The sequence below is a fragment of the Ricinus communis genome, chromosome 6 (assembly GCF_019578655.1).
Source record: "Ricinus communis isolate WT05 ecotype wild-type chromosome 6, ASM1957865v1, whole genome shotgun sequence".
NCBI lineage: Eukaryota > Viridiplantae > Streptophyta > Magnoliopsida > Malpighiales > Euphorbiaceae > Ricinus > Ricinus communis.
The window spans coordinates 13,230,814-13,258,504 of NC_063261.1; the positions used below are offsets into that span (position 1 = coordinate 13,230,814).

The 27,691-nt window shown below is 30.1% G+C and overlaps 2 protein-coding genes and 1 non-coding gene across 3 annotated transcripts; 2 read left to right on the forward strand and 1 right to left on the reverse strand.

Moving 5' to 3' along the window:
- Positions 1 to 3,934: 3,934 nt before the first annotated feature.
- On the reverse strand, positions 3,935 to 4,042 carry LOC112534648. The gene has a single exon (XR_003078936.1). It is a non-coding gene; the product is annotated as a small nucleolar RNA R71 (small nucleolar RNA).
- Positions 4,043 to 4,700: 658 nt separating this feature from the next.
- LOC125370281 lies at positions 4,701 to 5,902 on the forward strand. The gene is made up of 3 exons (XM_048375288.1): positions 4,701 to 4,984; positions 5,167 to 5,474; positions 5,535 to 5,902. The coding sequence occupies exons 1-3, from the start codon at positions 4,701 to 4,703 to the stop codon at positions 5,900 to 5,902; spliced, it is 960 nt and encodes a 319-aa protein (XP_048231245.1).
- A 16,860-nt stretch (positions 5,903 to 22,762) lies between these two features.
- LOC8269089 (polygalacturonase QRT2) lies at positions 22,763 to 26,631 on the forward strand. The gene is made up of 9 exons (XM_002517777.4): positions 22,763 to 23,158; positions 23,334 to 23,465; positions 23,744 to 23,911; positions 23,998 to 24,018; positions 24,251 to 24,458; positions 24,762 to 24,843; positions 24,973 to 25,081; positions 26,024 to 26,140; positions 26,287 to 26,631. Exons 1-9 carry the CDS (start codon positions 22,871 to 22,873, stop codon positions 26,500 to 26,502), a joined length of 1,341 nt encoding a protein of 446 aa, XP_002517823.1. The 5' UTR covers positions 22,763 to 22,870; the 3' UTR covers positions 26,503 to 26,631.
- The last annotated feature ends 1,060 nt before the right edge of the window (positions 26,632 to 27,691 follow it).

The window sequence follows — 27,691 nt, forward strand, 5'->3', positions numbered from 1 at the left end:
AATAAAAATTAATATAGTTATTTATTTAATATATTAATATTATTATTTTAAAATATCATTTTTGTAACTAAATTTTTTAACTTATAATTCATTATTTTTATTTTTATTCTTAATCTGTATTTCTTTTCATCTTATTTTTTTATATAAAATTATTTATTTATCTCAAAATTTATCATAACAAATTAAAACATATTTTACTTTCCATATTGATATATTTTCATCCATACATTTTTTTTTGTAATTATTAAAATGCATTTATATAAATATAATACCATATAATTACAAGTATTATAATTTATTACAATTAAATTTCAAAAAAATAAATTTAATTACTATTATATTAAAAAATAACATATTTAAAATAAATTAGTCGTTTGAATAAAATAAAAAATATAATCAATTACCTCTTACACATATTTATTATCACTATGTGAGGTTTATAATTATAAAAATCTAGAAACATCAATTCTCTTTTAGTTCAATAATCATTTTCATTCTCAATAAGTGCCATTCTCATTTTTGTATTTAAAAAATAAATTAATATTTAAACTGTGGGCAACACTTTAAGCATGCACCCAAGTATTTTTAGCGACTACGACATTGTAAGGTTTTTCAATCTAATCAAGAACATGATAACTAATAACTGAGACTAGCGCGAAAATGAGAATTGCTATTCGGGTAATCACTGAGATACTTTTACCAATGAGTGACGTTTTTCAGATTCCATAAGGAAGCTTGCGCCACAAATCTAGAGATAGATCTGGAAGTCAACTTCCTTATTTGTGTATATTAGTTTTTAATTCTATTATTTAATAAATTATTCTTTATAAATGCAAGCAATTTATACACATGCATGCCAAAACAACCCATATAATTCATATAAGTTTAACCCATTTTCATTTAATCCAACCCATATTGGAGTTGTTAGCCTAATTTACTAGTTAATTATGTGTAAGGCCCACATAGTCTAGCCTAATTATATGTTATGCTTTTAATTTCCAACCTTTAAATCTAATGGACTATTTATTATGAGAAGACCCATTCATTGTGATTATAATTCTAATTAAGCATAAGCCCTAATTAAAGCATGCCAAAGCCCGCTAAGTCTACTTAGATTTTAGGTTTTTAGGTCCAGTTAATGTTGATTAGCCTATTGGATTATAAGATTCATGTTGGATCCAATTTTTAAACCTAAGTCTATGTGATCCATTTTAATTAATCAATCATATAATATATATACAATAAGCAAGAATAGACAAAATAAAAGCAAAAAGTAAACCTAATTATTACAACCTGGCCTACAATTACAATTGCGAAAAGAAAAGACCTAAAAACTATAGAGAAAGCCGAAATACATAAAAAATCGTACATAAAACAAAAGAAAAGGAAGTTGGCCTTGTACAACCGATTGGCTCTAGGATTCCACATTGGTCTTTCATCGATTTTTCAGTGTATTTTGGCATCTCCAGAGTCGAATTTCACATGCACAAATGTAATACCCGAAATTTTTCCTTTTTAATAAGAATAATATTAGTAATAATTAATAACGAGTTTTTATTTAAATTAATATTATTTTATTTTTAATTAGTTTAATTATGATGATTTAAAGTATAATTTCAAGGCTAGATAAAAATAAGAGAGTTATTTTTCTATATCAAATTAGTTTGATTTTCAAGAAATTAATTAAGTAAATTCCTTGGGTAATAAATGATGATTTTGGTCATTTAATTTTCTCCCCAAAATGAATATATGAATTAAAATTCTATATTTGAGAGTTATGAAGGAATTAATAAATAATATTTTTATAAAATAATTTATTTAAGAATGATGAATTTTAATTAGCTAATGATGTTGATTTAATTGAAAAATAGTTAGCAAATTGATTAATTAAGTTAATTAAGTGTTAGGATTAAATTGAAAATTTATTTGGAATAAGGATTTAAAATATAATTTTATTAATTTGGAGTTTTAATGAAAATTTGTATGTTTGGTATTTTTGATCGGTCCAAATTATGTATAGATATTTAAAGGTATTTTAAAGTTTTAATGATATATTTCTATATATAAAATGGTGAAAATATATGCTTTTGCCTCACTTAAGCTTAATTGTCTATTTTCAGGAATATTAGCAAAAAGAGGAAAATATGAAGCTAAAAGAAGCTTAATGGGACATATTCGTACCAAGGCCCAAGATTAAGATGTATGGATTGCTAATTATAAGGCCCAAAGGATATTTTAGTCATTTTGTATAATTATTAGGATTTATATTAAGAGTTATTTATAGAATAGTATTTGGTGGAGATTAAGATACTTTAAGTCTTATCTCTTAGATAGACTTATATTAGTATACTCATCTGTAGAGAGATTTATTTAGAGGAGGACTCTCCTCTATATAAATCTATGCAAGGAAGAAGAAAAGAAGAGGAGGGGAGTTTTCTCCTACCTGCTCTCTACACCTGCCACCATTATTCTCTCCATAATTCTCTACAGTTTTTCATAAACACTTTAGTTTTAGTTTTCATTGTTCCTTGAGGATCTAAGGAGCTTTTCAAGAAGTGGAGACTGAGGACCAATCTTCTTCCTACTTGAAGAAATTCTGGATCTTGAGGGAGCTTTTATTTTATTGTTTTATGTCTTTCTATTTAATACCATGATCATTGGGTTAAATATGTTAGGCTAGTTTTCTTAAGTGTTTAGTTTAGTCTTTCTACTTTTGTATGAACATTGTTATTTATTTATTTAATGAATGATTTCTTTACCTTCATATCTTTATTAGTTTCAGTTATTATTGTTAGTTAACCATCATATTAATTTAGCAATAGTAATTGTTATGAAAAGCTTTAGGTTTAAAAGTATTAGAAACATCATCTTTACTTTAATCTATGTTGGTATAAGAAACCTAAGTTTCATTAGCTTGAGTGATTTAGGAAAAAGGCACATCACCATCTCATTCGTTAGATCTAGGCTTAAAATAAAACAAGGAGATTACTAAGTAAATGGCTAGATTAAATACTATTTTTAGCATATAGTTTTAGATCATAAGCATTTGCATTTGCATTACATATTTATTTATTGTTTAGTTACTTTACTTTATGACCATTATCCTCTCAAACATACGATTTAGAGTGTTTAGATTTACTTTTATTGTTTTGTGTTGATAATTAGTTTTTATAATAAGTGGCCTCATAGTTCCTTGAGAGATCGACCTCGTGGTGAATTTACCCTTACTATAGGAACGGTTCGTGTACTAAAAAAGACACATCAAGTTTTAGCGTCGTTGCCGGGGAACTGTGTCCAAATTTATTATATTGATTGATTATCAAAATTATCTTGTGTTTGTTAGTTTGTTTTATGTTTTGTGATTTATTTTGTTTATGTATTTTTGTTTTATTTGTTTGTTTTGTATTTTGTGTTTTGTGATTTGTTTTGTTTATGTATTTTTATTTTATTTTTAAATTTTATTTTTAATCTGAAATTTTCTTTTATTTTGTATGCTTAGCAGGAAACAACTAGAAGAAGAATCAATAGAAGAAGTTGATATCATGGCAAACCCACAAAGAGAAGTAGGAGCTGAAAGGCGAATGACTATGAAAGATTATGCACTGCCTACAATTGGTAACACTACTTCATGCATAGTTCTAGGTGATACATCTAGGAATTATGAACTTAAGAGCATTCATTTTAATATGCTTCCTTCATTTTATGGTATGCCTAGTGAGGATGCATTAACATTCATTAGAAAATTTTATGCCATAGTTCATACTTTTCCATTATCTGGACTTAATGAGGATCAACTAAGAATGAGGTGTTTCCCTTATTCATTGAAAGAAAGAGCAAAGGCTTGGTTAATGATCTTGCCTCCTAATTCTTTGAGAAATTGGAATGAAATTTATCAAAAGTTTATGAGTAGATTTTACTCACAGCAAAAGACCAAAGAATTAAGAGGTGAGATTTCTAATTTTTATCAAAAGAATGCTGAATCTTTTCATGAAGCATGGGATCGCTTCAAATCACTTTTATTGCAATGCCCACACCATGGATTCCCACTCCCAATAACTAACCAATCATTTTATGATGGGTTGACATACCAATATCAATGCATGGTTGATAATGCAGCTGGGGGTGCTATGTTAGAAAAGACATCTAATGAGGTTTATAACATCTTTGAGATGTTAGGAGCCAATTCTCAACAAAAGAGTGTGAGGACAAAGAGAATAGAAGTAAATGAAGTGGTAGCTAATAGTGAGATGGCCATGCAATTGGCTGAATTGACTAAGCAAGTTAATATGCTTACTTCAACAAAAAACTCACCAAAAAATGAGGTATGTGGTATTTGTGGTATTTATGGTCATAATGCTAATGTTTGTTCATCTTTTGATAATTACAGAGAAAATATGTACGACCAAACAAATTTGATGAATTCTTACCAACCTATGCATCCTATGAATGACCCTTATTCCAATACATTTAATACAGGTTGGAGAAACCATCTAAATTTTTCTTGAAAATACAATGACCAAAACCCACCACAATTATTGAGAAATCAAAATCAACCTCATTACCAAGACCAATATTCTCAATTCCAAAGGGACTCCAATCCTTTCTTTCAAGATCAAGAATAAACTCTTCGATCTAATGAACAAAGGAAGCCAAGTTTGGAAGAAACACTTCAATAATTTATGATGGCTTCTCATGATAGGATGGAGAGGAATGAGAAAAAGACAGATTCCATTGAGGCTTCACTAAAACGTTTAGAAGCTCAAATGGAACAAATTGTTGAAGAGCTCAATAAAGAGGAACTATCAAGTCAACCTGAACAAGCCAATTCCATTACTACTATTAGAAGATGTGAGGTTGTCGATAATATTACTATGGAAACTGAAAGGAATTTTTCTTCTTATACAGGTACACCTAAAAATGATGGATTAGTGCAAAGCAATGAGGAAAGCATACAAAAGGAAGAAAAAGTAGAGCCTAATCTTAGGTTGGAGAAGAAAGAAAAGGAAGCATTTTCTGGACCTGAATTTCATAAGGCAGCTCAACCTTATAGACCCCCTATTCCTTTTCTAAACCAACCCAAAGAGAGCAAAAATGATGAATTTTTTTTGAAAGTATTGAGATGCTCTCTAAAGTTAATACTAACTTACCTTTGTTGGATGTTATCAGGAATAAACCAGCTTATGCAAAATTCTTTGAAGAGTTGAACACCAACAAAAGGCGATATGCGAACAATGAAAAAGTACAAGTAGCAAGTGTAATGCTTCAACATCAATTGCCCCTTAAGATGAAGGATCCTGGTAGCTTCACCATTGATATTACAATAGGTGATAAAAAACATACAAAAGACATGTTAGATTTGGAAGCAAGCATCAACTTGATGCCTTATTCGATGTATGAACGACTTGGCTTGGGAGAGTTGAAGCCTACCACTATGTCTATACAATTTGCAGACAGATCGATAAAATACCCTAAAGGTATAGTGGAAGACTTGCTAGTGTAAGTAGGTAAGTTAATAATTCCAGTTGCTTTTGTAGTACTTGACATGGAAAATACACCAACAAGAGATAAAGAGCAAACCATACTCCTTGGTAGACCTTTCATGGCAACTACTAGAATTGTGATTGATATGCATGATGGAAAACTTACCATGACAGTTTTAGGAGAAACAGTGGAATTTAAAGTGTTTGATTTTCTAACTTTATCTCCTAAATCTACTATTGATAAGTGTTCATATAATTATTTAGATTCTCTTGTTTATGAACAGTTATATGATGATATTCCATTCTTAATTGACAAGAGTTTTCGTGACACTTTAGATGTTCGCATTAAAAGTATAAAGCCATACTTAAAAGGAATGGCTTATGACGAAGATGTGGAGTGCGCGGATGAACGTCCACCATGAGCATAATCAGGAATGTCTAGCTATAGACAATAAACTTAGCAATTGCATTTTTATTTTTATGCATTTAAGTTATTATTATTATTATTTTAATTTATTTTTTATTTTTTATTTTTCTATTTTTATTTATTTTATGTTTATCTTGTAGGCTTGTATTTGATCCCAAAAAGGCAATACGTCTTCATGAGAAGCAATTAAACCTCCAACCAAAAAAAAAAATTGAGCAAGCCATGTTGCGAATGAATTTTCACACGGGCCCGTAGCGGCCAGAGACAACACGAGCCGCCAGCAGCCGCGGTCGCGGACGCCTCGAGGAAGCCGAGTCATGGACGACCGCGAGGAGGCCAACCGCGGCAGAGTCGCGACGCGGCCACATGCCCGGGCATGCATGCCCGCAACATCGGCAGGTAGCACACGAGCAGACTCTTAAGCAGCCTTAACGACGCAACCGTAAAAAATTTTTGAGCAAAAATTAAAATAATTAAATCCAAGAAATTGGGATTAGTTATGAATTATTTTTAGTTAAAATACTCTCTTTTAAAATTAAATATATGTCTATCTCCTCCACATAAATAGTCATATCATTGATCTAGGACTTTATTTTAAATTTTATTCTAGAATTTATAATTATTTATTAGGATCTAACTTTTAATTATCTTAGGATTTAATCTTTCTAGTATAGTTTATTATTTTTAATTCTTCCTTATTTTTAAATTTTTATTTCTTTATTTCTTTTATAATTATCAATGATGTGTGTTCAAGTGTGCTTCTAAGGTTTGGATGGTGGAGATTGAAATTCAATTTCATGGCTTACTATGCATTGCAAAATTCGAGGGGAGTATTCTATCTTTTTCATCTCTTTTTGTTCTTTATTTTTCTATATGCAATGACATTGAGGGCAATGTCAAATTTAAGTGTAGGGAAGGAAAATAGAATATTTCTTCGATTAAACTTTATATGTCATATGCCATGAGAATTAGCAACTTTGGTTAATCTTTGCAAAATTTTAAATTTTTCCACTCAGCTTTTTCTTATTGTTCTATATAAGAGTCGATGAAAGAATGCTATTATGTTAAGATTCTTGAACTCTTGAGTTAGTTTTAACATGTATAAATATGAACTCATGAGTTATTTGCACTTAAATGATCAAGTGTTCATCTTTCGTATATGGACATGATGAATAGTTTAGCAACATTTGCCATGGGTATGATTAGAAGTGTATGATTTAGATTATGATTTTCTTGTTATTAAATTGGCTTGCCTAAGTTTGTGAGATATGATATGGGCAAGTTTAAAGCTCTAAGTTTAATAACTCTACTCTGCTAATTTTAGTTGCTTAGTAACCGGGGATTTTCATGACCAATGTCGATTTTCGCATAAAAAGGCAATTAAGATTATGAGTATGTAAAGCATCTTGATGTATATTTTGTTGAGTAACCAGATGTATTCATTACCCATGTTTATATTTATGTAAAAAGGCATAACATCTCAAGAAAGAAAGAAGTACTCCAAGTATAAAAAATTAAAATTCAAGGGGTATAAAGAAAAGAAAAAAAAAGGTATAAGAGCTTCAAAAGCAAGTAATAAATGCCTATTGATCTCTTGTTTTTGAATGAAGGTTTTGCCTTTTTGAATAGGGTTATGATAATTTGGATTATGCATCATAGTTGTATCCTTTGAAGATGAGTTAAACTATTTGTTGTGAAACAGGTGTGAAGGATTGAATGCTTAAGTCTTTTGATTAACAATGATTGAGTTTATATTTTTAAAGAAAATTATTATGACTCAAATGTTCTTGGGTTGACATGATCTTTGCATTAGTGATATTCTTTTGAATAATATCTTTAAGCTGAGTAGGGATGTTTTTCATGATTTTTTCAAAAGTTAATTCTCAGTTGCTATTTACTTGAGGACAAGTAAAAGTTTAAGTGTGGGGGTATTTGATCGGTCCAAATTATATATAGATATTTAAAGGTATTTTAAAGTTTTAATGATATATTTCTATATATAAAATGGTGAAAATATATGCTTTTGCCTCACTTAAGCTTAATTGTCTATTTTCAGGAATATTAGCAAAAAGAGGAAAATATGGAGCTAAAAGAAGCTTAATGGGACATATTCGTACCAAGGCCCAAGATTAAGATGCATGGACTGCTAATTATAAGGCCCAAGGGATATTTTAGTCATCTTGTATAATTATTAGGATTTATATTAAGAGTTATTTATAGAATAGTATTTGGTGGAGATTAAGATGCTTTAAGTCTTATCTCTTAGATAGACTTATATTAGTATACTCATCTCTAGAGAGATTTATTTAGAGGAGGACTCTCCTCTATATAAATCTCTGCAAGGAAGAAGAAAAGAAGAGGAGGGGAGTTTTCTCCTACCTGCTCTCTACACCTGCCACCATTATTCTCTCCATAATTCTCTACAGTTTTTCATAAACACTTTAGTTTTAGTTTTCATTGTTCCTTGAGGATCTAAGGAGCTTTTCAAGAAGTGGAGACTGAGGACCAATCTTCTTCCTACTTGAAGAAATTCTGGATCTTGAGGGAGCTTTTATTTTATTGTTTTATGTCTTTCTATTTAATACCATGATCATTGGGTTAAATATGTTAGGCTAGTTTTCTTAAGTGTTTAGTTTAGTCTTTCTACTTTTGTATGAACCTTGTTATTTATTTATTTAATGAATGATTTCTTTACCTTCATATCTTTATTAGTTTCAGTTATTATTGTTAGTTAACCATCATATTAATTTAGCAATAGTAATTGTTATGAAAAGCTTTAGGTTTAAAAGTATTAGAAACATCATCTTTACTTTAATCTATGTTGGTATAAGAAACCTAAGTTTCATTAGCTTGAGTGATTTAGGAAAAAGGCACATCACCATCTCATTCGTTAGATCTAGGCTTAAAATAAAACAAGGAGATTACTAAGTAAATGGCTAGATTAAATACTATTTTTAGCATATAGTTTTAGATCATAAGCATTTGCATTTGCATTACATATTTATTTATTGTTTAGTTACTTTACTTTATGACCATTATCCTCTCAAACATACGATTTAGAGTGTTTAGATTTACTTTTATTGTTTTGTGTTGATAATTAGTTTTTATAATAAGTGGCCTCATAGTTCCTTGAGAGATCGACCTCGTGGTGAACTTACCCTTACTATAGGAACGGTTCGTGTACTTGCGAGTACTAAAAAAGACACATCAATTTTTATAATTAAATATGTCAGCAAGGGCATTTTGGTAATTTTACATTTAAAAGCAAGGGTAAGTAAGTAATTATATATTTTCAATAATTCTAATTTGGCCCAAATTAAATAGTTAGGGGCTTAATTGAAAAGCTAAAGAAAATGTTAAGGATTAATCAAAAATTTTGCAGGGCAAAATTATTATAATTTAAGAAGTTGAGGGACTAAATAGAAAAGAAAAAAAGTTCAGGGACTAAAAGTCAATATGTAGAGGAAAAGGAAAAAAAAGAAAGAAGGAAGAAAGGAAGAAAGGAACAGGAACAGGAAGAAGAAGAAAAAGAAAAAGACGTCGGCTTTAATGGTGGACGGGCGCTGGAGGCTCGGCCGAGGGTGGCGTCGACATTGGGAGGTGTGGCCATCAACGTCGAGCACGCTAAGGGCAGCGACGGTAGCGAATGGCGACGATAGGCGGTGTAAAATGGCCAAAAATGGCAACTGTTTCTTGCTGCCGTTCATGGCGTTTTCAGCAACCATTGCTGATGATTTTGGACTCAAAATGATCAGCAACTTCTGGGCTTCCTTTTCCAACCATCGTCACCCCTTGAGGATGCCAGCATTGCAGGATCTGGCAAGGTGAAAAGTTGGGGGCAGCCAGAAATCTTGGGCTTTTCTGGCGAGTTCCGGCTAGTGATAGTTGATCGAAGGCATATCCGGACTTTCCTCAGCTTAAGCTTTCCAATGGCATTAGTTTCGTGGCGATCGGACTCCGTTTGAAAATCTACGGCTGAGATCATCCGTAAATCTCTTCGAATCTTCGGATGATCGGGGGTCGGATCGGAAGATCAAAAACTGGGATCGTCATCAACGCGTTGTTTCGAGTCCGTTGGTGCGTTTGGATCATCGATCAGACTCTGGCAACTCGAGGCGAGTCGACCGAGAGATCAAGCGTCTCAGTAATTCTCTAGCCCATTGATTTTAGAATTCATTGATAAAATTTATGTGTTTAATTGTTGTGTTGAACTTTAGAAAAGTTATATGAGGTTTATTAGTTAAAATAAATAATTTGTCGGATCGTCTACCAATAGTCGTGTTTGTGTTGTGTTGCGGAGTTGAGAAAATTAATGCAGTTTGGGTGGCCCGACTCCCGTTATTTTAACGTTGTATATTTGAAGTATTTTCTGGCAGATCCTGGACCCGTTATATAGGTGGTAAATTTCTGTAATTTATGGGAGGTTCTGCTGGATTTTCGGTAGAATTTACCCGAGTCGAAAATTTTTAAAAAGAGTCAGTCCTAGGAGTCTAAGCCTAGGTTTAATTGTCAAATATTTTACTTTTTCTGATTAAATTATTCCCGTGATTAGATAAATTCGTCAGTTCGGCTCGCTCTACCCGAGATATCGGAGCAGAGCTAGGAGGTCATCAGAACTGTGAGTTAAAGTCATATGTCTACTTACGTGTGTCATGCTAAGATTTTACGTAATAACTCTGATTAAATGATTAATATTTTATTTATTTATTTATTTACTGTTTATATACATTTCATTTCTGCTTTATGGCTATTGTGATTGCATGTTGACTCGGGATGAGACGGCAGTAGAACATGCCACCTGATGGATTGCATCAGGACCGCGTGCGCACCGTTATGAATTTTGAGTCAGGTAATAGAAGAATGGTTTAGGATTTGCATTGGTCTAGTTTAACTCACTAGTCGAGCATTGCTCTCTGGGCGTCGGCTTAGTTGGAAAGTTAAATGACCATACTAGATTTAAGGACCCTGGTCGAGCTTCGCTCTTTGGGCGCCAGTCCTGTTGGAGCAAGAGAGCTGAAAGGCTGAAACTATTTAGTAATGGGGATTAGGGTTCTATTGAAGTACTTTGTCCCATAGTATGTGAAATTTATTTTTATTTATGCATGGCATGACACGTATATTTTTGCACGACTTAATGTTTATTTTAAATTAAACAATTGTGTTATTGAAGTATTTGTAATTATTTTTGGATATATAATTTTAACTCACTCCTCAGACTGACAGTTTCAATTTAACTGTTTTTCCGGTGTGGTTAGTTTTTCTCGAGTGCTTTTCATCTAGCAGCCTGATTCCTTCATCTTCGGGTTAATGTAATTGATATTTTAATGATATGTTGACTTTTATAATTCTAGAATCTCCATAGTAGGATTTCAGATTTATCCTTTTGTAATTTTCAAGTAAATTCCGATCTTGCTTGGCAGTCCACATTCTAAATATGTAGAACCTGATGGTTAAGATTAATTGTGGTTCAGTGTTATTGGATTGAGATTTGATTAAGTTAGTGAATGGTCAGGTTTACTACGGGATTCGGTGGTCTTACGCCTACCCATTCCCTAATGCCGGTCACGGCCTACAGATCGGGTTATGATAACAAACATAAAAATTAATTAGAATAAAGAATATAATGAATAAAAACAACATGAGTCAATTGAAACTGATAAAAAAATCATAAAAATAAAAAATACAGTAAACAAACAGATAACAAATTGATCATGCAATCATACTAAACATGTCTAATTATCTAATTATAATGGAGATGGAAATCTAAACATTAATTCTATGGCATGTTTCTAATTAGATTTAAAACCCTAATTAGTAAAATTATCAAATTCAAAACCCTAGAGTTCTTATTATCAGATTGAAAACTCAATTAACATACATATTCATAGAAACTCAAATCTAATCATACTAATCATAAATCATAACTCTAATCATGTTTCTAAGAAAAATAAAAAAAGAAAACAAAAGGATCAAAGGAACCAATTTTATAATGATGGTGAATGTATGTTTGAAGGAACCCTCAAGTTGTCACCATAATTGATAGATCAGTGAGTCTCAGGTGATAAAGATGCAGTTGAGTCAAAAATCAGGTAGGAATCTAGTGCTAGATCTAGTGTAGAAAAATCTTCTATTGATTTAGAAAACAGATTTCAAAAAACGGGTTCTTTCTTCAATGGCTTCTTTTCAAAAACAGTTCTTTCTTAATGGCATTAATCTTCTGTTGTCAAATAAGAATAATATTTTCTTTCTTTTCTTTCTAGATTTTCTCTGTGTGTTTTCTTTCTTAATATTTTTCAAGTATCGATGTTACCTCTTGCCAAATAAACAACAAATAAACAATGAACATTTTGTAACATGTTTGAACATGTTTGTAAGATGCTTAACATTCATGTTAATGTCATTGAAATACATAAATATGTACATTGGTTGTATATCTATTGTTCATCAGATATAAACATTTTTTTATGACATTAAAAAGTTCATAAGACATTATTGAAGTAAAATATGTACATTTTTTGTTCGTATGTTATTCCCATTATGTTCGTAATACATTAACGCTAGATTCATGATTATTAGTTTTTGTTACATGATTATTTTTTTATTAGATTTAACAGAAAATATAAAGATATATATATATATATAATCTAAGACTAAAATTAGTAAACCCTAACTTATAGAAATTTGAAATAATATCATAATCATTTCAATAACAACAAGAAATTATTAAACCAATAAACATCTAAATTTATTAAATAACAACTAGAAATTAAGATAATCAGTTGAAAAAATTAAGATTAGGTTTTGATTTAAACTTACCTAGATAGAGCAGAAGAATAAAGTGACGAAGTGATCTGTATTTGAAATAATAAAAACTATTAGTGGAAGAAGAATAAGAATGGAGGATAATGTTGATGGACGAGGTAGTTGGATAGTTTAGTAATGAAAGAAACTGTAGATGGAAGGAGAAGAGTTTTATAAATGTAGTATTTGAAAGGATTTTTGATATTTTGAGTTGATAGAAACGATTATGGAAGGAAGTAGAGGAAACAGATTTTTTTTTTTTTCAAGATACAAAAGAAAACATGCAATGGTCATGGTGCATGTTCTTTAGCTTCCCATGTGTAAGAGTTGGGTCAAACTACATTGCAAGGTGGACCAGGATACAAGATATAAGATTTAGTTATGATATACACTAAAGCAAAAGTAGAAACTCAAAAGCCCAACTTAATGCCCATATTTGGAGACCAAGCAGTGCTTGTTAGGAGCGTTATTCAATAAAATGAGGCAAGGATTATCATAAATAATATGTTAGTAATAAGGCATGTATTAGTTCAAGGAAATCGATAAGCAATATAATATAATAGCATCACAAATATAATCATAAACGTTATAAGATGAGACATACTAATTCAGCCTATTTATTTAATTCATAAAAATGATAATTATTACATTGGATCAATCATTATGTAACATTAGTCTAGATATATGGAAAGTGACTAGTGATCAAGGGTGTTCACCAAAGGTTTAGTTACCTTATCAGATTAGCCTTGATTGGGCTATATAGAAAAAATATCTCTTTAAAATATTAGAACAAATTAATCCATTTAAAATTTTTAATTTTTTAAATATAAAATTAAAAAAAAGAGCAGAAGATGCTAATGATGTTGGATTTTAGAACTCTCAAGTTGTCACTATAGTTTGTTGATCTGCAAGTCTCTGGGATGATGAGGTGGTTGATCGAAGATTGGATGAGAATTCAGTGTTCTTTTTTATTTGAGAAAAAACTTATGTCGTTCAAAGAAAAAAACTCTCCTAATATTATTATTTCTTAGTGACTTTGCTCTCAAGTTACCAAAAATCTTCTGCTTAAATCAACGTAGGTTTTTTTTTTTGTCATAGTAGCTAATAGCATATGATCGATGTAGCTTCCCTAAACCTAGGTTATTATTTTCTATTAATAGATGTAGGTTTTTAGAAAACTTTAGATATTTTATATAAACATCAATAATTAATTAAATATCTTGATTTTATCAGATATTCAATTAAATGAAAATCCATTTAAAATTCAATTAATTTAAATAATTATTACTAAATATTCTTTTTAGAACTTAGTTTTATTAATTTTAGCATTTTTAAGTTAAAATATACGTAAAATGACGTCAAAATCGAGAAATAAGCCAATTGGCATTATGTAGAGCTAATCGACACTGTGTAGAGCCGATCGGCTCTGTGTACAACCAATTCGGCGATACGCAGAGCTGATTAGCCTAGGGGACAAAAGATTCTAAAATTTATGGGTTAATCCCTGAACTTGTAAAAAATATTATTTCACCCTTCAAACTTTATTTTTTTCTATCAATTGGGTCCAAATTTTATAGAAAAAGTAATTTTTCTCAACCCTAACTGGGATTCACCCGTTCTCAACCTCTCGAGACTCAAGAAAGACAGTAACTTTCTTTATTGAATTTTTCGTAATTCCTTTGATATCTAAATCCGAAAAATAGGTGTTGAAAATATCCTGGACCCATGTGCATATAAAATCACGAATTCAAGATAAAAAAAAAAAATTGAGTTACATGATTTCACTTTTCCTTATTTCTTTTTCCTTCAACTTCTTCTTTTCTTTTTGTATCTTTTTTGTCTGCTTTCATTATCAATTTTAATACGTTTCTCATTTTTTTATTATATTATTTTAATAATTTAATTTTTATTTTTATTTTTATTTTATATTTTCAGTTATTTTACATTTGCTTGTTACGATACTAAATCTATTTCTTAATAATATTGTAACACCCGGAATTTTTTTTTATATATTTAATAGTGAGTTTTTATTTAAGTTAATTTTAGCTTTATTTTTATTCAAGTAAACTATTTGAGAAATGATTATATTTTGGTTATTCAAATTTTCCCAAATGCATATTTATATAAATAAAATTATATATTGAAAAATTATGATAGAAATTGTAAGGGATGTTTTTATAAAAGAATTTTGAGAAAATTGGTATTATAATTGATTAGTAGTATTAAATTTTGAGTTGGAAATTGATTATTTAATTTAATTGTGTATAGGATTTAATTGGAGGATTATTTTGGAATAAGGATTAAAAGTATAATTTTATTTTTGTGAGGGTTTAATGGAAATTTGTGAGTTTGGTATTTTCGTAAATAAATATGTCGGTCAGGGGTATTTTTATAATTGTGTATTTTCAATAATTCGGATTTGACCCAAATTAAATAGTTAGGGGCTTAATTGAAAGGCTAAAAAGAAGTTTGGGGGTCAAATTGGAATTCTGCAGGATGAAATTGTAAGTAATTAAGAAAGTTGAGGGACCAAATTGCAATAAGGAAAAGTTCAGGGGTCAAATGTCGATATTGAAGGGAAAGAAATCGGGGAAGAAGAAGGGAGGAAGAGAGATGTCGGGGAGAGAGGAGCGGAGGAAGGAGTCATGGCCTGGCAGACGGCAGCAGCTCACGCGAGGAGGAAGATGGTCAAGCTTCCGCAGCGTTTCGGTGCCGATCGCCGATCGACCTCCCTCGGCTTTGTTTTGGGTGGCCGGAAGCGGAAGATCCGGTGGAGAGAGAAAATGGTGGCGGTCGGCGTTTTGGATTTTTCCGCGAGATCCGGCCGGAGGATGGACGATTGGAGGACGTATCCCGACTCTCCTCAAGCTTCGCGATGGCACTGGTTTCGTGGCGATCGGACTTCGTTTGCAAATCGACGGTCGAGATCGTCTGCAAATCTCTTCGGATGATCGGGTGTCGGATCGGAAAATCGAAAGCGGGGATCGCCATCGTGTCATGAGTCCGATGGTGATCGGACGGGGCGTAGTCGACCGAGCGACCGAGCGTCTCGGTAATTATCTTTGGCCCGTTAATTTTGGAATTCTTGGTTTAATTGTGTCTAATGGTTTATATTGAGTATTTGATGATTTTTGTGAGTCAAAAATAATTGTCTGTCAGTTTGCCTGCCTTGTATTTTGTGCTGTGTGGCGGAGTCGGGAAATAGTGAAGTTTGGGGACCCGACTCCTATTGTTTGAATCGTTAAGTATTTGAAGTGTTCTTCTGGCAGGTCCTGGACCCGTTTTTACGGGGGGTAATGTTCGTGTTGTAGGGGAGGTTCTGCCGGATTTTCGGTAGAATTCTCCCGAGTCGAGATTCTTAGACAGTCAGTCCTAGGAGTCTAGACCTAGGATTAATGATGGATTGTCTCAGCGTATTGATAAATTGTTTTCCGTGATTAGATGATCTGTCTGTTCGGCTCGCTCCAACCGAGGCACCGGAGCAGAGCTAGGAGGTCGCCCAATCCTGTGAGTTAAAGTCATTTAATCATTGCACTATTGCTAAGTCTGATTTTAATATGCTATTTTGGAAGTTTATGTTTAACATGGTTACTAATATCTCAACGTAATTAATTTTACTGGATTATTAATTATTGAAGATAATATGAGTATTATTATAGTAATGTTATAATAATTCCAAATATCATCAGTTTTGCACCTGAGCTGCCTGATGTTTTACTCTTAATTGTTAATCATTAATTTGATATGGTTGAATGACTTCATTATATAATGATATTTATTAAATGGATGATTGTGTCTTGGGAAACGTGGCTTGTAGAACATGCCGGTAATGATCATGGACATGTAATAAGATATTTATGGGTTTGCCCTGGTCGAGCATGGCTCTCTGGGCTGATTTGTGTAAATTGCCGAGGTAAGGTCCCTGGTCGAGCATTGCTCTCGGGGCTTATTTGGATACTTAAGTGACCGGAGGTAAGGTCCTGGTCGAGCATTGCTCTCGGGCGCCAGTCTTATTGGATTAAGAGAGCCGAATGGCTACTAGATTTCTTATTTGGATACTTAAGTGACCGGAGGTAAGGTCCCCGGTCGAGCATTGCTCTCGGCCAGTCTTATTGGATTAAAAGAGCCGAATGGCTACTAGATTTTGGGGTTTAGGGTTCTACCGAGCCACTCGTCTCGTAAAAGTAAAAATATATTTTTATTTATTTCATTTATTTATTTATTATGGTATTGATTATAATATGGATTGCATTTACGTGCATGGTTGATATATTGATTCGAATGATTAATATTTTATGTGAAGGAAATAGTAGGATATGATTATAGTATGGTTTGATATACTGATTTGAATAATCTATGTTTTCTGAGAAGAATGCAATAGTCCCCGGATTATTTGATTTTAACTCACTCTAGACCGATCTCATTTTTTACCTGCTTTTCATATTCGTGACTGTTAGTTCTCCTGCGACTCTTATTCAGTAACCCGACTCCTTCATCATCGGGTGATGTATTTGATTTGGTATATTAAGTTGTAAAATCTTAGATTCTCCGTAGTAATAATAGTAGATGTATCAGTTGTAAATTTTCTGTAGTTTCCGGTCTCGCCTAATTGTTCCGGCAGACCAATTAAATTATGTAAAATGTAGCATTTAAGATAATTTGTGGCTTTAATAATATTAATTTGAGATGAGATTTGTTTAAATCAGTGAGTGTCAGGCTTACTACGGGTTTCGGTGGCCTTAAGCCTACCCATTCCCTAGTGCCGGTCACAGGCTCACGGGTGGGGTCGTGACAAATATACTGGTATTTCTAAAAAAATTAATATATTAAAATTAAAATAATATATATTCATGATACTTTATTGACGATTCAATTTTTCTATGAAAGTATAAAATCCAATTACACTTTATACATTTATATTTCAAATGATATTATATCTTAATTTTTAAAATTTAAATTATTTTTATTATTACATAATACACTAACATCTTGAACTCAATAATAAGAAAGAGATATTAAAACTAAAAATTTGTATTCATAATTATAAATTATGAAATACAATTATATGTTATGAATGCAAATTTATCAGTAAAAACTATAAACATCAATTATAAAACTATAGATTCATAGGTTAAAAGCAATAGGTTTATAAATTATAAACTATAAGTTTATTACATGTATAACTAAGGTTCGTATGTTATGGTCTAAAAATACATAAAAAAATAACAAATTCATAGGTTAAAGACAAAAGATCTATAAATTGATTTATAGATTCAATACATATATACTTGAGATTCATTGATTTTTATTCAGAATTTAAAAATTAAAAAACAGATTCGTATGTTAATTGATGAACTTATGGTTCCTAAATGATGAATCTATATCGTATATTTAATGAACCTATAAATAATACTTAATGATCTTGTTACCTATACATATATTTAACAGTATTTTTTTTTTTTATGAATCTAGGTTATACTACCAATGAACCTACAATTTATATTTAACGAACCTACAATTCATATTTAACAAAACCTACAACTTATCATATGTAAATATGCATGAAAGTAAAACTTCAATGTTATATGAAAGATAAATATGTTATTTTATAAGAATGTAAAATTACCTTTAAAAGATATTTAAGAAATCACTTATAAAATATTAAAACTTATAAATAAAAATTATATTGAAAATTATATTGAAAAATCTTATCAAGACAATAATTTTTTTTAAAAGAAATTATCATATCACAATTTGCCTCCAATTATAAACCATATTTATGTCATAGTCGTTATATTTTGTTTATTACCTATTTGATAAATACTTAAACAAACAACAATCATACTTATCAATTATTTGTAAAAAATTAAATTAAAAGATTTTAACTATTTTTTAATATTTGTAAGTACAAAAGAATTTTATTTATAAATAATTTTTAGCTTCTCACTTTCATCTAATGTTTTATATTTTTTAAGATGGAGAATATAGTGAAAAGAAATAAAAATAATAATGCAGTAAAATTTGAGAAGAATAAATATGAGTTTTCAAAAACAAAATCTAATGAGATTTTTAAAAAAAGTAAAAGATAATTCTTGAGAATTTTTGTTAATAATAATAATACATAAAAAGTCATTAAAAGTATATAAAAGTCTATATTTATAAAATTTAATGACTTTTTGAAAATTAACCTACTTTTAAAAATTTTACAAAATTTATAGTTAAATACTCTTAATTTCTATACACTTCCTTAAAAATTAATATTAAATATTCTATAACTTATATATAATCTTTTAAAATTACTATTAAATGCACCGTGGATATATTCTAGTGTTAGGATTTAGCTAATCTAGCCGCTTCGTATAAATGGGTTAGGCTCCTAATTCAATAAGGGCCATAACAACATGCCATTCATAAATCCAATGTGAGATAAGGGCTAGAACTAACAAGTTGCCATTCATAAACCCAACCCAATCCAATAAAGGACTTGAAAAAACTCAGCTTATATTTGGATTGCATATTATTCAACTAAAATAATCATAAAAAAATACCACTTTCCCCTCTTTTACCACTTTCCACCAACATACACTAAAGATTAAGAAGGTCAAGCTTTTCTAGCTTGGTGGGCGATTAGGAAGCAAAATTAATTTTCCATTTTGAGTTCTTAGACTTAGTTTTCAAGTCTTGGTATTATCAATTTTAGTTGGTATTATAGCAAATTGAGCTCAAAGTCATATTCAGGAAGACATGATTTGCTTATGAAACTAACTTAGCCTAACTGAAAGTCAGAATTTGATCATTGTGGCAGAATAGCAGATCATATGGATTGACCTTCAATTTTTGAAAAGTCATCATTAACCAACTTAACTGCCATTTACATAGTCAACCTCACAAACCCATTAGGCCATTTCCTCAAATCTTAAAGCCATGGTCTCATGGAATCTAGTCTTTAGAAATTATCTAGTGGAGAACTTATTCAAAATAAGTTCATATTTCATTTACATAAATTAATAATAAACCCATTGTTCGATTAGTTTCTTTCCCACTAACTAATGTCATTATCATTTAGAAGAAAGAGCAAGAAGATTGAGAATTTATAGGCAATTTCCCTATTGTGTGAAACACGTTGAGGGACTTGGCTATTCATTTTTCCTCTTTATTCCACCATAAAAACAATCCCCTTTAACTTCTATGTCTTCCTATTCACACAAGTTATCCACACTTTCTTTTATCTTTTTGAGAAATTTTGTATTCATTATATCACATGTTTAGAGATATTCCTTATTTTCATTTCTACTAATGTTTGTAAGTTTTTAAATATTGATATTCATGAAATTTTGAAAAATTAAATGGATATTCATGTTACTAACAACCTTAATTAATTGAAATCTAAACATTTAGAATTAACTATGAGAATTTACTTATTGTAATTTCATTCATATTAAAATCGTCTCCAGAGCTGTAAAGTCTCGAAACCGAATATTAAATTAGCATACAATGAACCTCACGTGATGTTTGCCATTTGCAAATTTACATTTCATAATCTAAGATACAATAAATGCAAATGATGAGATTGAAGTACAAGTTTTCTATTTGGTTAATTATGTCACAAGGCAACAAACTAAAGTAAGAAAAAAAGTAACCCAAGATCATCCCCAGGAGAGTCCAAGACCCCATTCCTTCAAACCATATTTGTTACCCAAAGACACCACGGCAAGTCTAGTGTTTTGACTATTGTAATGATGATGATGTTACTATTACACTTGTTATTGTATCACCAATATCCGAACGACACGCCATTTCCATTCTCTTTACCACAATCTTACCTTCTTTTTCCCTTGCACTATTCTCTAAATCAACTAAATTGGTGCTAACGCCCCTAACGTAATTACCCTACCAAACCACAAGTTTTCTCGGTTGTTCTTTGACGTCATGCCACATGTTTATATGCATTTTTGGCTTCTGTCTGGAATTAGTTCATTTTTCAATAACCGATAATAAATATTAATTAACGAAAAATTTTAAGTTTTATTTATTTAAATACGACATTTATTATAGCAGATTAATTTTATAATTTAATTTGGACACGAGCTAGTTTGTAACTATGTATAGATAATTAGGCTTAGCTATTTTACATCCAAATGATGATGCTGACTTGGAAATTAAATACTAATTTTACTAGTTAAAAGCAGCTTTAATTAATTTAAAAGCACGTAGATGAAATTGTAAGAATTTTTTCTAATTTAATTAAGTTCTCGAGTCTAACCTTAAGAATGCATCTATCTGGCACATTCTATATTAATCATACGAAGTCTAGATATTAGATTAAAAGCAGCTTTAATCAGCACTGACTGATTTCGCAGTTACTTTGGAAATAAACTGCCTTGTGCTTAGGCTAAATTTACAAATGACCAAACTGAAGCCAATTTTCCAATTCTAGTTGGTGGGTTGGAAAGTAGAACCATTATTCAAAATGATGATTATGAAGAACTCCACTCCACCCTTTTAATATTCTATGAAACTAAGATTGAAAAACTTACACGCATAAACAAAAATATCTAAGTTACATGCTCCATTATAAAATTTAAACATTTTAATTAGTGAAGTTGCTATATAAAAGTTCAAGATTAGTTTTAATATCTTATAAAATAAATCATCACTCTTATTATCTACTATTTAAATTTATATTTCTAATTAATAAGGTAAAAAAGAAACAAAGTATTTAAATTTATAAACTAGTCTATAAATTGACAGAAAATGTATAACTGAGGTAACCGTTAATTGATTATCCTTCTATAGTTTCTATTTGTCTTAAAAAAAGTATACTTTAATTATACCAAAACACTCTTTTATACTTTTGTAGGTTTCTTTTTTCTTTTTTCCTTTTTTAAAGTTCAATGAATTATAGGCTATATATAAAAGGGCTAGTCATTCCCTTGTGGATTGACATTCCATAAATTACTTCAACATGTTGCCTGTGAATTTTATCAAACATTAGTATTAAGCCCTCCAAAATCTTTATATATCAGTCCACTAATTTCTAATAAAAAGTTATTTTCATCTTAAAATAGTTCAACTTTGTCCCCCCAATTAATTTTTGTTTTCTGACTTTAGTGGGATTCTAGTGCTGCTCCTAAATGACCTCCATTTCTAAGTTAAAACCTGGCAGATCACTTTTTAAATATTATACAACACCACTTGATTAAATATAAAATTTAAATCTCATAATTCATGCTTTTTTATATTATGTTTGATTGAAACCGATAAAGAAAATAAGTCATTTTATTTGAAAAAATACGAGAGATAAAGTAAAATAGAAACGATAAAATTAAAAGAAATATTTTTATGTTATATAATATATTGATTTAATAATGTGAAATTTATTTGGAAATTTTATCTATTTTATTAGAATTTAGTTTAGATATAATTAATTCATAATAAATTTAATTATATAAAATTTCAAATTAATTCTCACTTCATTCAAAGTATATAAATTTTAGATTTGCAAATAAATTCCATAAATTTAATTATATAAAATTTCAAATTAATTCTCACTTCGTTCAAAGTATACTATTAATTATTACTAAAGTTAAAGTTCTTTTAAAGAAAGATGAACTCAGATAGTCCCAAAGTAGTTACATTACTATTTCTTACTTATTTTTTTATTGCTATATTTTAACGCAGGTAGTTACATAAGTTAGTTAATACATACATGGGCAAAATTATTATACTCTACAAAATAAGAAAATCAGCCATTATATACAAAGATACAAGGCAAGTCAGCTTTGTACCATGTAAGGTAGCATCTCACTATACATGCATGTACGTATTTCTATTATATGTAAACAGAAACAAGCATGGATACTTGGCTAATTTCCTTTCCTTTTCTTTCTTGGTCTAAAGTGTTAATTAACTAACTTACCATTAACTGTATGAAACAATTAGAAGTCGGCTACCGGCCCAATTATCCTTTCGTCTGAATCTCTTGCTTCTCAATCTCTCTCTCTCTCTCTCTCTCTCTCTCTATATATATATATATATATATATATATGTACATGTCTGTATCTTCATGTCTTTAATTAAATCTTGACAACCTTAACTTCTACCGTATCTTTTCATTTGTTTCTTTCCTCTCTAGCTCTTTTAAAGAAAGTAAGAAGACAAAATGTACCCAAAAAACCCACCAAGGCTTTTGCTTCTTTTCTTCTTCTTATTAACATTCTTTGTTTCTTGTTTTGGCTCTTTCCAAGAAAGCCCGGTTTCTCATGTGGTTAAAGATGGCACTGTAAATGGTTTTACCGCCATTCATGGGAAGATCAATAACGCCCTGAAGCTTAGCTTTTCTAGCTTTTCAAAGCTTGCAAGGCAACAGGCAAGCAGTCCTACAAGCTCAACCAAGATAGTGAATGTGGAAGATTTTGGTGCTAAAGCTGATGGAACAGATGCTAGTGAGGTATTTCATCTATTGGAAACTGCCATCAATGTGGTTAAGGCCTTTTTCTTTTTTCTTCTTTTTTTTTTTTTCCTTTTTCCTTCCTTTCCCCTGTTGGTTTGATATTGAAGTTGGGAATTTTTAGCTCTTTGTTTTTGGGTGTAATATTGGATGTTTACTGTTGGGAATTTGTTAGGCTTTCAAGAAAGCATGGGAGGAAGCATGTTCTTCTGAAGAGAGTGCTATTATTGTTGTCCCTAAGAACAAGATTTATTATCTTAAACCAGTCAAATTTTCGGGTCCTTGTCAATCTGATCTTATATTCAAGGTGAGTTTAATGCATAACCATGCATGAATATGCGCATACATACACAACGTTTAAATTATAACACAGTGGACTCTTTTATATTTAATATTTAATAAACTAAGAATCTCTATTAATTATTAAATTTTCAAAAAATTAACTTTATTTTTTTAAATAACTAAATTTAATAAATTAATAATTTTTTGATATACCAATAATTTCTATCTATAAATGATTATTTAAGAGAAATATAAATAAATTGGCAGGGTTATTAGATGTTGTTTTCTCTTGGCATGTTACAGATATATGGAACAATCAAAGCTTCGGTTAAAATGAGAGACTATGAAAAGGATAGAAGGCATTGGATTGTATTTGATAATGTAGAAAATCTTAGAGTTAAAGGTGGCGGCACTATCAATGGCAATGGCAAGATGTGGTGGGATAACTCTTGCAAAATCGACAAAAGCAAGGTGCTTAATGATTTCATTAATTTATATATCTTATTAACATCTCTCTCTACTATCACAACTAATTATGGGTTTCTTTTTTCTTCCAGCCTTGTATAGGAGCACCAACTGTAAGTTCATCATCCTGCCTTTCTTTTTCTTTATTTATTTTTTTAATATTTGATACCAAAAAATTGATCTCCTTCAAAATTTCTCAAATGTTTATAGTCGAAAATACCAATAAGACGACTTTCTGATTTTTTTTACTCGAAAAAATAAGTTTTTAAATTTTTTTAAACTAATTTCTTTGATTTTTGAATATGTAATCTTGTTTTCTATTCTAAAACAATTATTGTTTTGTAGGCTGTCACTTTCTCTGATTGCAAGAACTTAATAGTGGCCAATCTATGGTTCCAGAATGCACAACAAATGCATCTTACATTTCAAAAATGTAAGAATGTGAGAGCTTTGAATCTCATAGTGACTGCACCAGGGAAGAGCCCTAACACCGATGGTATTCATGTCACTAGCACCCAAAACATTCGGATCAGAAATTGTGTCATAAGAACAGGTATAGACATTTACAATCCAATATTCCATAAATCTCTCAGCTAAAATTGGCTCAATTAACATACTTGAATATAATTTCAAGTGAAATTTATTTGAATTTCAAATAAAACATCAATTGGGATTTGACTCAATTGATATATTAAAAATAATTTCAGTTCAAGTTATAAAATTTTTTAAATAAATATTGTACTGAATGGACTGCTGTTATAAATATAACTCAATTAATATTGAAGTTGTAGTAAGAATCTCTAACAGTTACCTTTCCGATTGTAATATTTGTAAATATGTATATTACTTTTCACAGGAGATGATTGTTTATCAATAGAAAGTGGGTCCAAGAATGTTGAAGCTACAGACATAGTTTGTGGACCAGGACATGGAATAAGGTCTCTCCATTTCAACTCTACCAACCCATCCTTGTTCCTAATCAAATTTCAACTATACCATTTCTACACTGCACATGGTCAGATGAATTATGATCTTGACACTAATATTTCTATGTTTTTTCCTTCCAGTATTGGTAGCTTGGGAGATGGTAACTCAGAAGCTGAAGTTTCAAATGTGTTAGTTAATAGAGCAACACTTTCAGGAACCACTAATGGGGTTAGAATTAAGACTTGGCAGGTAATGTCCAAATTTCAGAGCACTTTTCAACTTCTTTTGGGTCATAGTCAAAATATATATATATATGTAAAACCCATGTTGGAGAGACAAAAATTTGACAAACTTTAAATCTTTAAGAAAATTGAGTTGATGTTTAACCAATCTTTTTTGAAAAACTTTATTACTAAATTTTGATATATGGGTTCTTGGCCTAAATCAAGCCGTAATGCCAGCAACTATATGACCTAAGTTTATATGTGCATGAGCCTAAAATACAGAGACATGTACACATATAATTTGCCTGTTGATTTGTGGGTTTGCAGTCTTTTTAGAGCATGAGTTCAAAAGATTAAAGAAACATAATTCCAAGAGTAACAACCTTTGCTTGCAATTTGTAAAATAATACTCATACTAGACCACTTTTTTTTACTAATAGTAATGTGGTAAAGTAACCAATTTTGGTTATGTTGTTTTGGCAAGAGTTCAAATCCCTTCTATTCTAGTCTAACTTCTTAGAAGAAAAAAAATTTCGGAATGAAAATTGATATCATTGTTTGTAAACAAGATTTCTTTTACAGCCATTAGAAAATAGCACTGTTATTTTCACAAAAGCAATTTCTTTTCTTTCTATCTTAACTTGAAATTTTCGCTTCCCGAAAGCATTTAATCTTATTTAAAATATTAAAAGAAATTTATCTTTTATTAAGAGTTAATACATATTTTGAGTCCTAATTAAAAAATCGCTAAATCCTTTTTTTGGGTTGAAATTATTAAACAAGTTAAGTTAAATTAAGATGAGAATTTGGCTCAAAGTTAGGGTCCAACCACTTTTCTTTAGGGGTAATAAATAAAGGATGAAAGCAAGCATATCTAATTGTATAAGTTTTTGATGGATTGTCTAAATTTGTAATTGTTGTAGTTTCAAAGAATTTAATAATGACTTTCGTCTTTTCCCATTTGCAGGGAGGATCTGGGTTTGCCAAGAACATAGTATTCCAAAATATAGTAATGAATAATGTCACAAATCCTATCATTATCGATCAAAACTACTGTGATCAAGATGATCCATGCCCAGAACAGGTAAAATAAACTTGCACTTATACATGTACACAAAACAGAAATATTATGAAACTATTTTAAAAGTGAACATCAGAATTTAAATGTTAAGTAAACGCAATTAACACAAGATCAACTTACAGTATATTTTTTCTTGTGGTGGATGGCAGAAATCAGCAGTGCAAGTAAGCAATGTGGTGTACAAAAGCATAAAAGGAACGAGTGCTTCAGAAACAGCCATGAAATTTGATTGCAGCAAGACATTCCCTTGTCAAGGAATTTTGTTGCAAGATGTTGCTTTAGGAAACCAACGAGTTGACAATGCTAAAGCTTCATGTGCTAATGTTAATTTGTCTAGTAGAGGAAAAGTTTATCCTCAGTGCTAATAGAGGAAAATAAATTTATTAGATTAGATCACCAAATTAATTTTATGCATTTTAGGATTGACATAGAATAAAGATTCCTTGTAAATAACAATATCGTATATGCAATTTATATTGCTATCTTTTATCTTTCTTTTTTTCTTTCTTTGAGGCCTTTCTGAATTTCTAATTGAATTATTAATGTGAGCCAACTATTTATCTTCTAATTTTAACAATATAATGATAAATAATAATACATATATTTCTTGACTAAAAGGAAAATACATATATTTCTTTTTATATTTTATGGCACATACTGTCGAATTATTATATCTTGGGTCCATGTCCATCTAGTATTATGGGTCTGGAACCAATAACACGTGCGGGCCACTATTTTAAAAAAATGCAGCCTTAATTCACGATTTAAACAGCTAACTAAAACCAAAAAATCGTAAGCTGAGGCCACAAATTTTTACTCCAACAAAAAACACAATTAAAAATATTATACTACATCACCACCGAAAAATTAGCTTTTTTCTATAATCCTTTGAAAAACCAACAGACTATTCTTCTTCTTCCATATTGTTTAAACAAAAACTTCTAAAATATCTAAACTTTTCTTATCTGTTTAAACAATTTCGATTTCATTTTTCATCTTTATTCATCTCATGCCCACTAGACATTGTTGATCGTCTTCTACTCTACTGCAAGTAAAACTTTTTTTACCCACTCTCTTCATTCTTATTTTTTACATAAACTCCTCTACGATAGCTTTCGATTTATTTTCTCATTGTTTTGCTTTCCATTTCAATGATTTTAGGTTTAAAACTTCTGCAAATATTATTATTTTATAAGAATAGTCATATTTATATAAAATAACATTCAAATAAACAACATAATTATACTGCATCTATAAACAATGCTATAGTTTGTGTTTATATAAAATTATACTTTTATAAACATTTGATGTATGTTTATCTTTTATTTTTTATTCTTTATTTTGTTCTTTATTCATTTATAGGCATGAGCTTTTGTTATCTATTTGATGAAATTCAATTCATACGTTGAAAAACTTTTTGAATGATTCTGTTGTTTTAATATATATAAAACATTTTATGAACCTCAAATAATACTTTGATGAACTTGCAATTTAAATGTTATGAACCTGTTAATTATAACCTATGAATAATGAATATGTTTTTCGACATGTATA

What these genes read in the sequence shown, in the direction of transcription:
- LOC8269089 (XM_002517777.4), top strand. Translation starts at nt 22,871, where the DNA reads ATGTACCCAAAAAACCCACCAAGGCTTTTGCTTCTTTTCTTCTTCTTA. An exon ending in ATGGAACAGATGCTAGTGAG is followed by an intron (nt 23,159 to 23,333) that starts GTATTTCATCTA and finishes GGAATTTGTTAG; the next exon opens with GCTTTCAAGAAAGCATGGGA. An exon ending in TTAGAATTAAGACTTGGCAG is followed by an intron (nt 25,082 to 26,023) that starts GTAATGTCCAAA and finishes TCCCATTTGCAG; the next exon opens with GGAGGATCTGGGTTTGCCAA.
- LOC125370281 (XM_048375288.1), top strand. Translation starts at nt 4,701, where the DNA reads ATGGAGAGGAATGAGAAAAAGACAGATTCCATTGAGGCTTCACTAAAA. An exon ending in AAAGTAGAGCCTAATCTTAG is followed by an intron (nt 4,985 to 5,166) that starts GTTGGAGAAGAA and finishes GGATGTTATCAG; the next exon opens with GAATAAACCAGCTTATGCAA. An exon ending in ATCGATAAAATACCCTAAAG is followed by an intron (nt 5,475 to 5,534) that starts GTATAGTGGAAG and finishes TTGCTTTTGTAG; the next exon opens with TACTTGACATGGAAAATACA.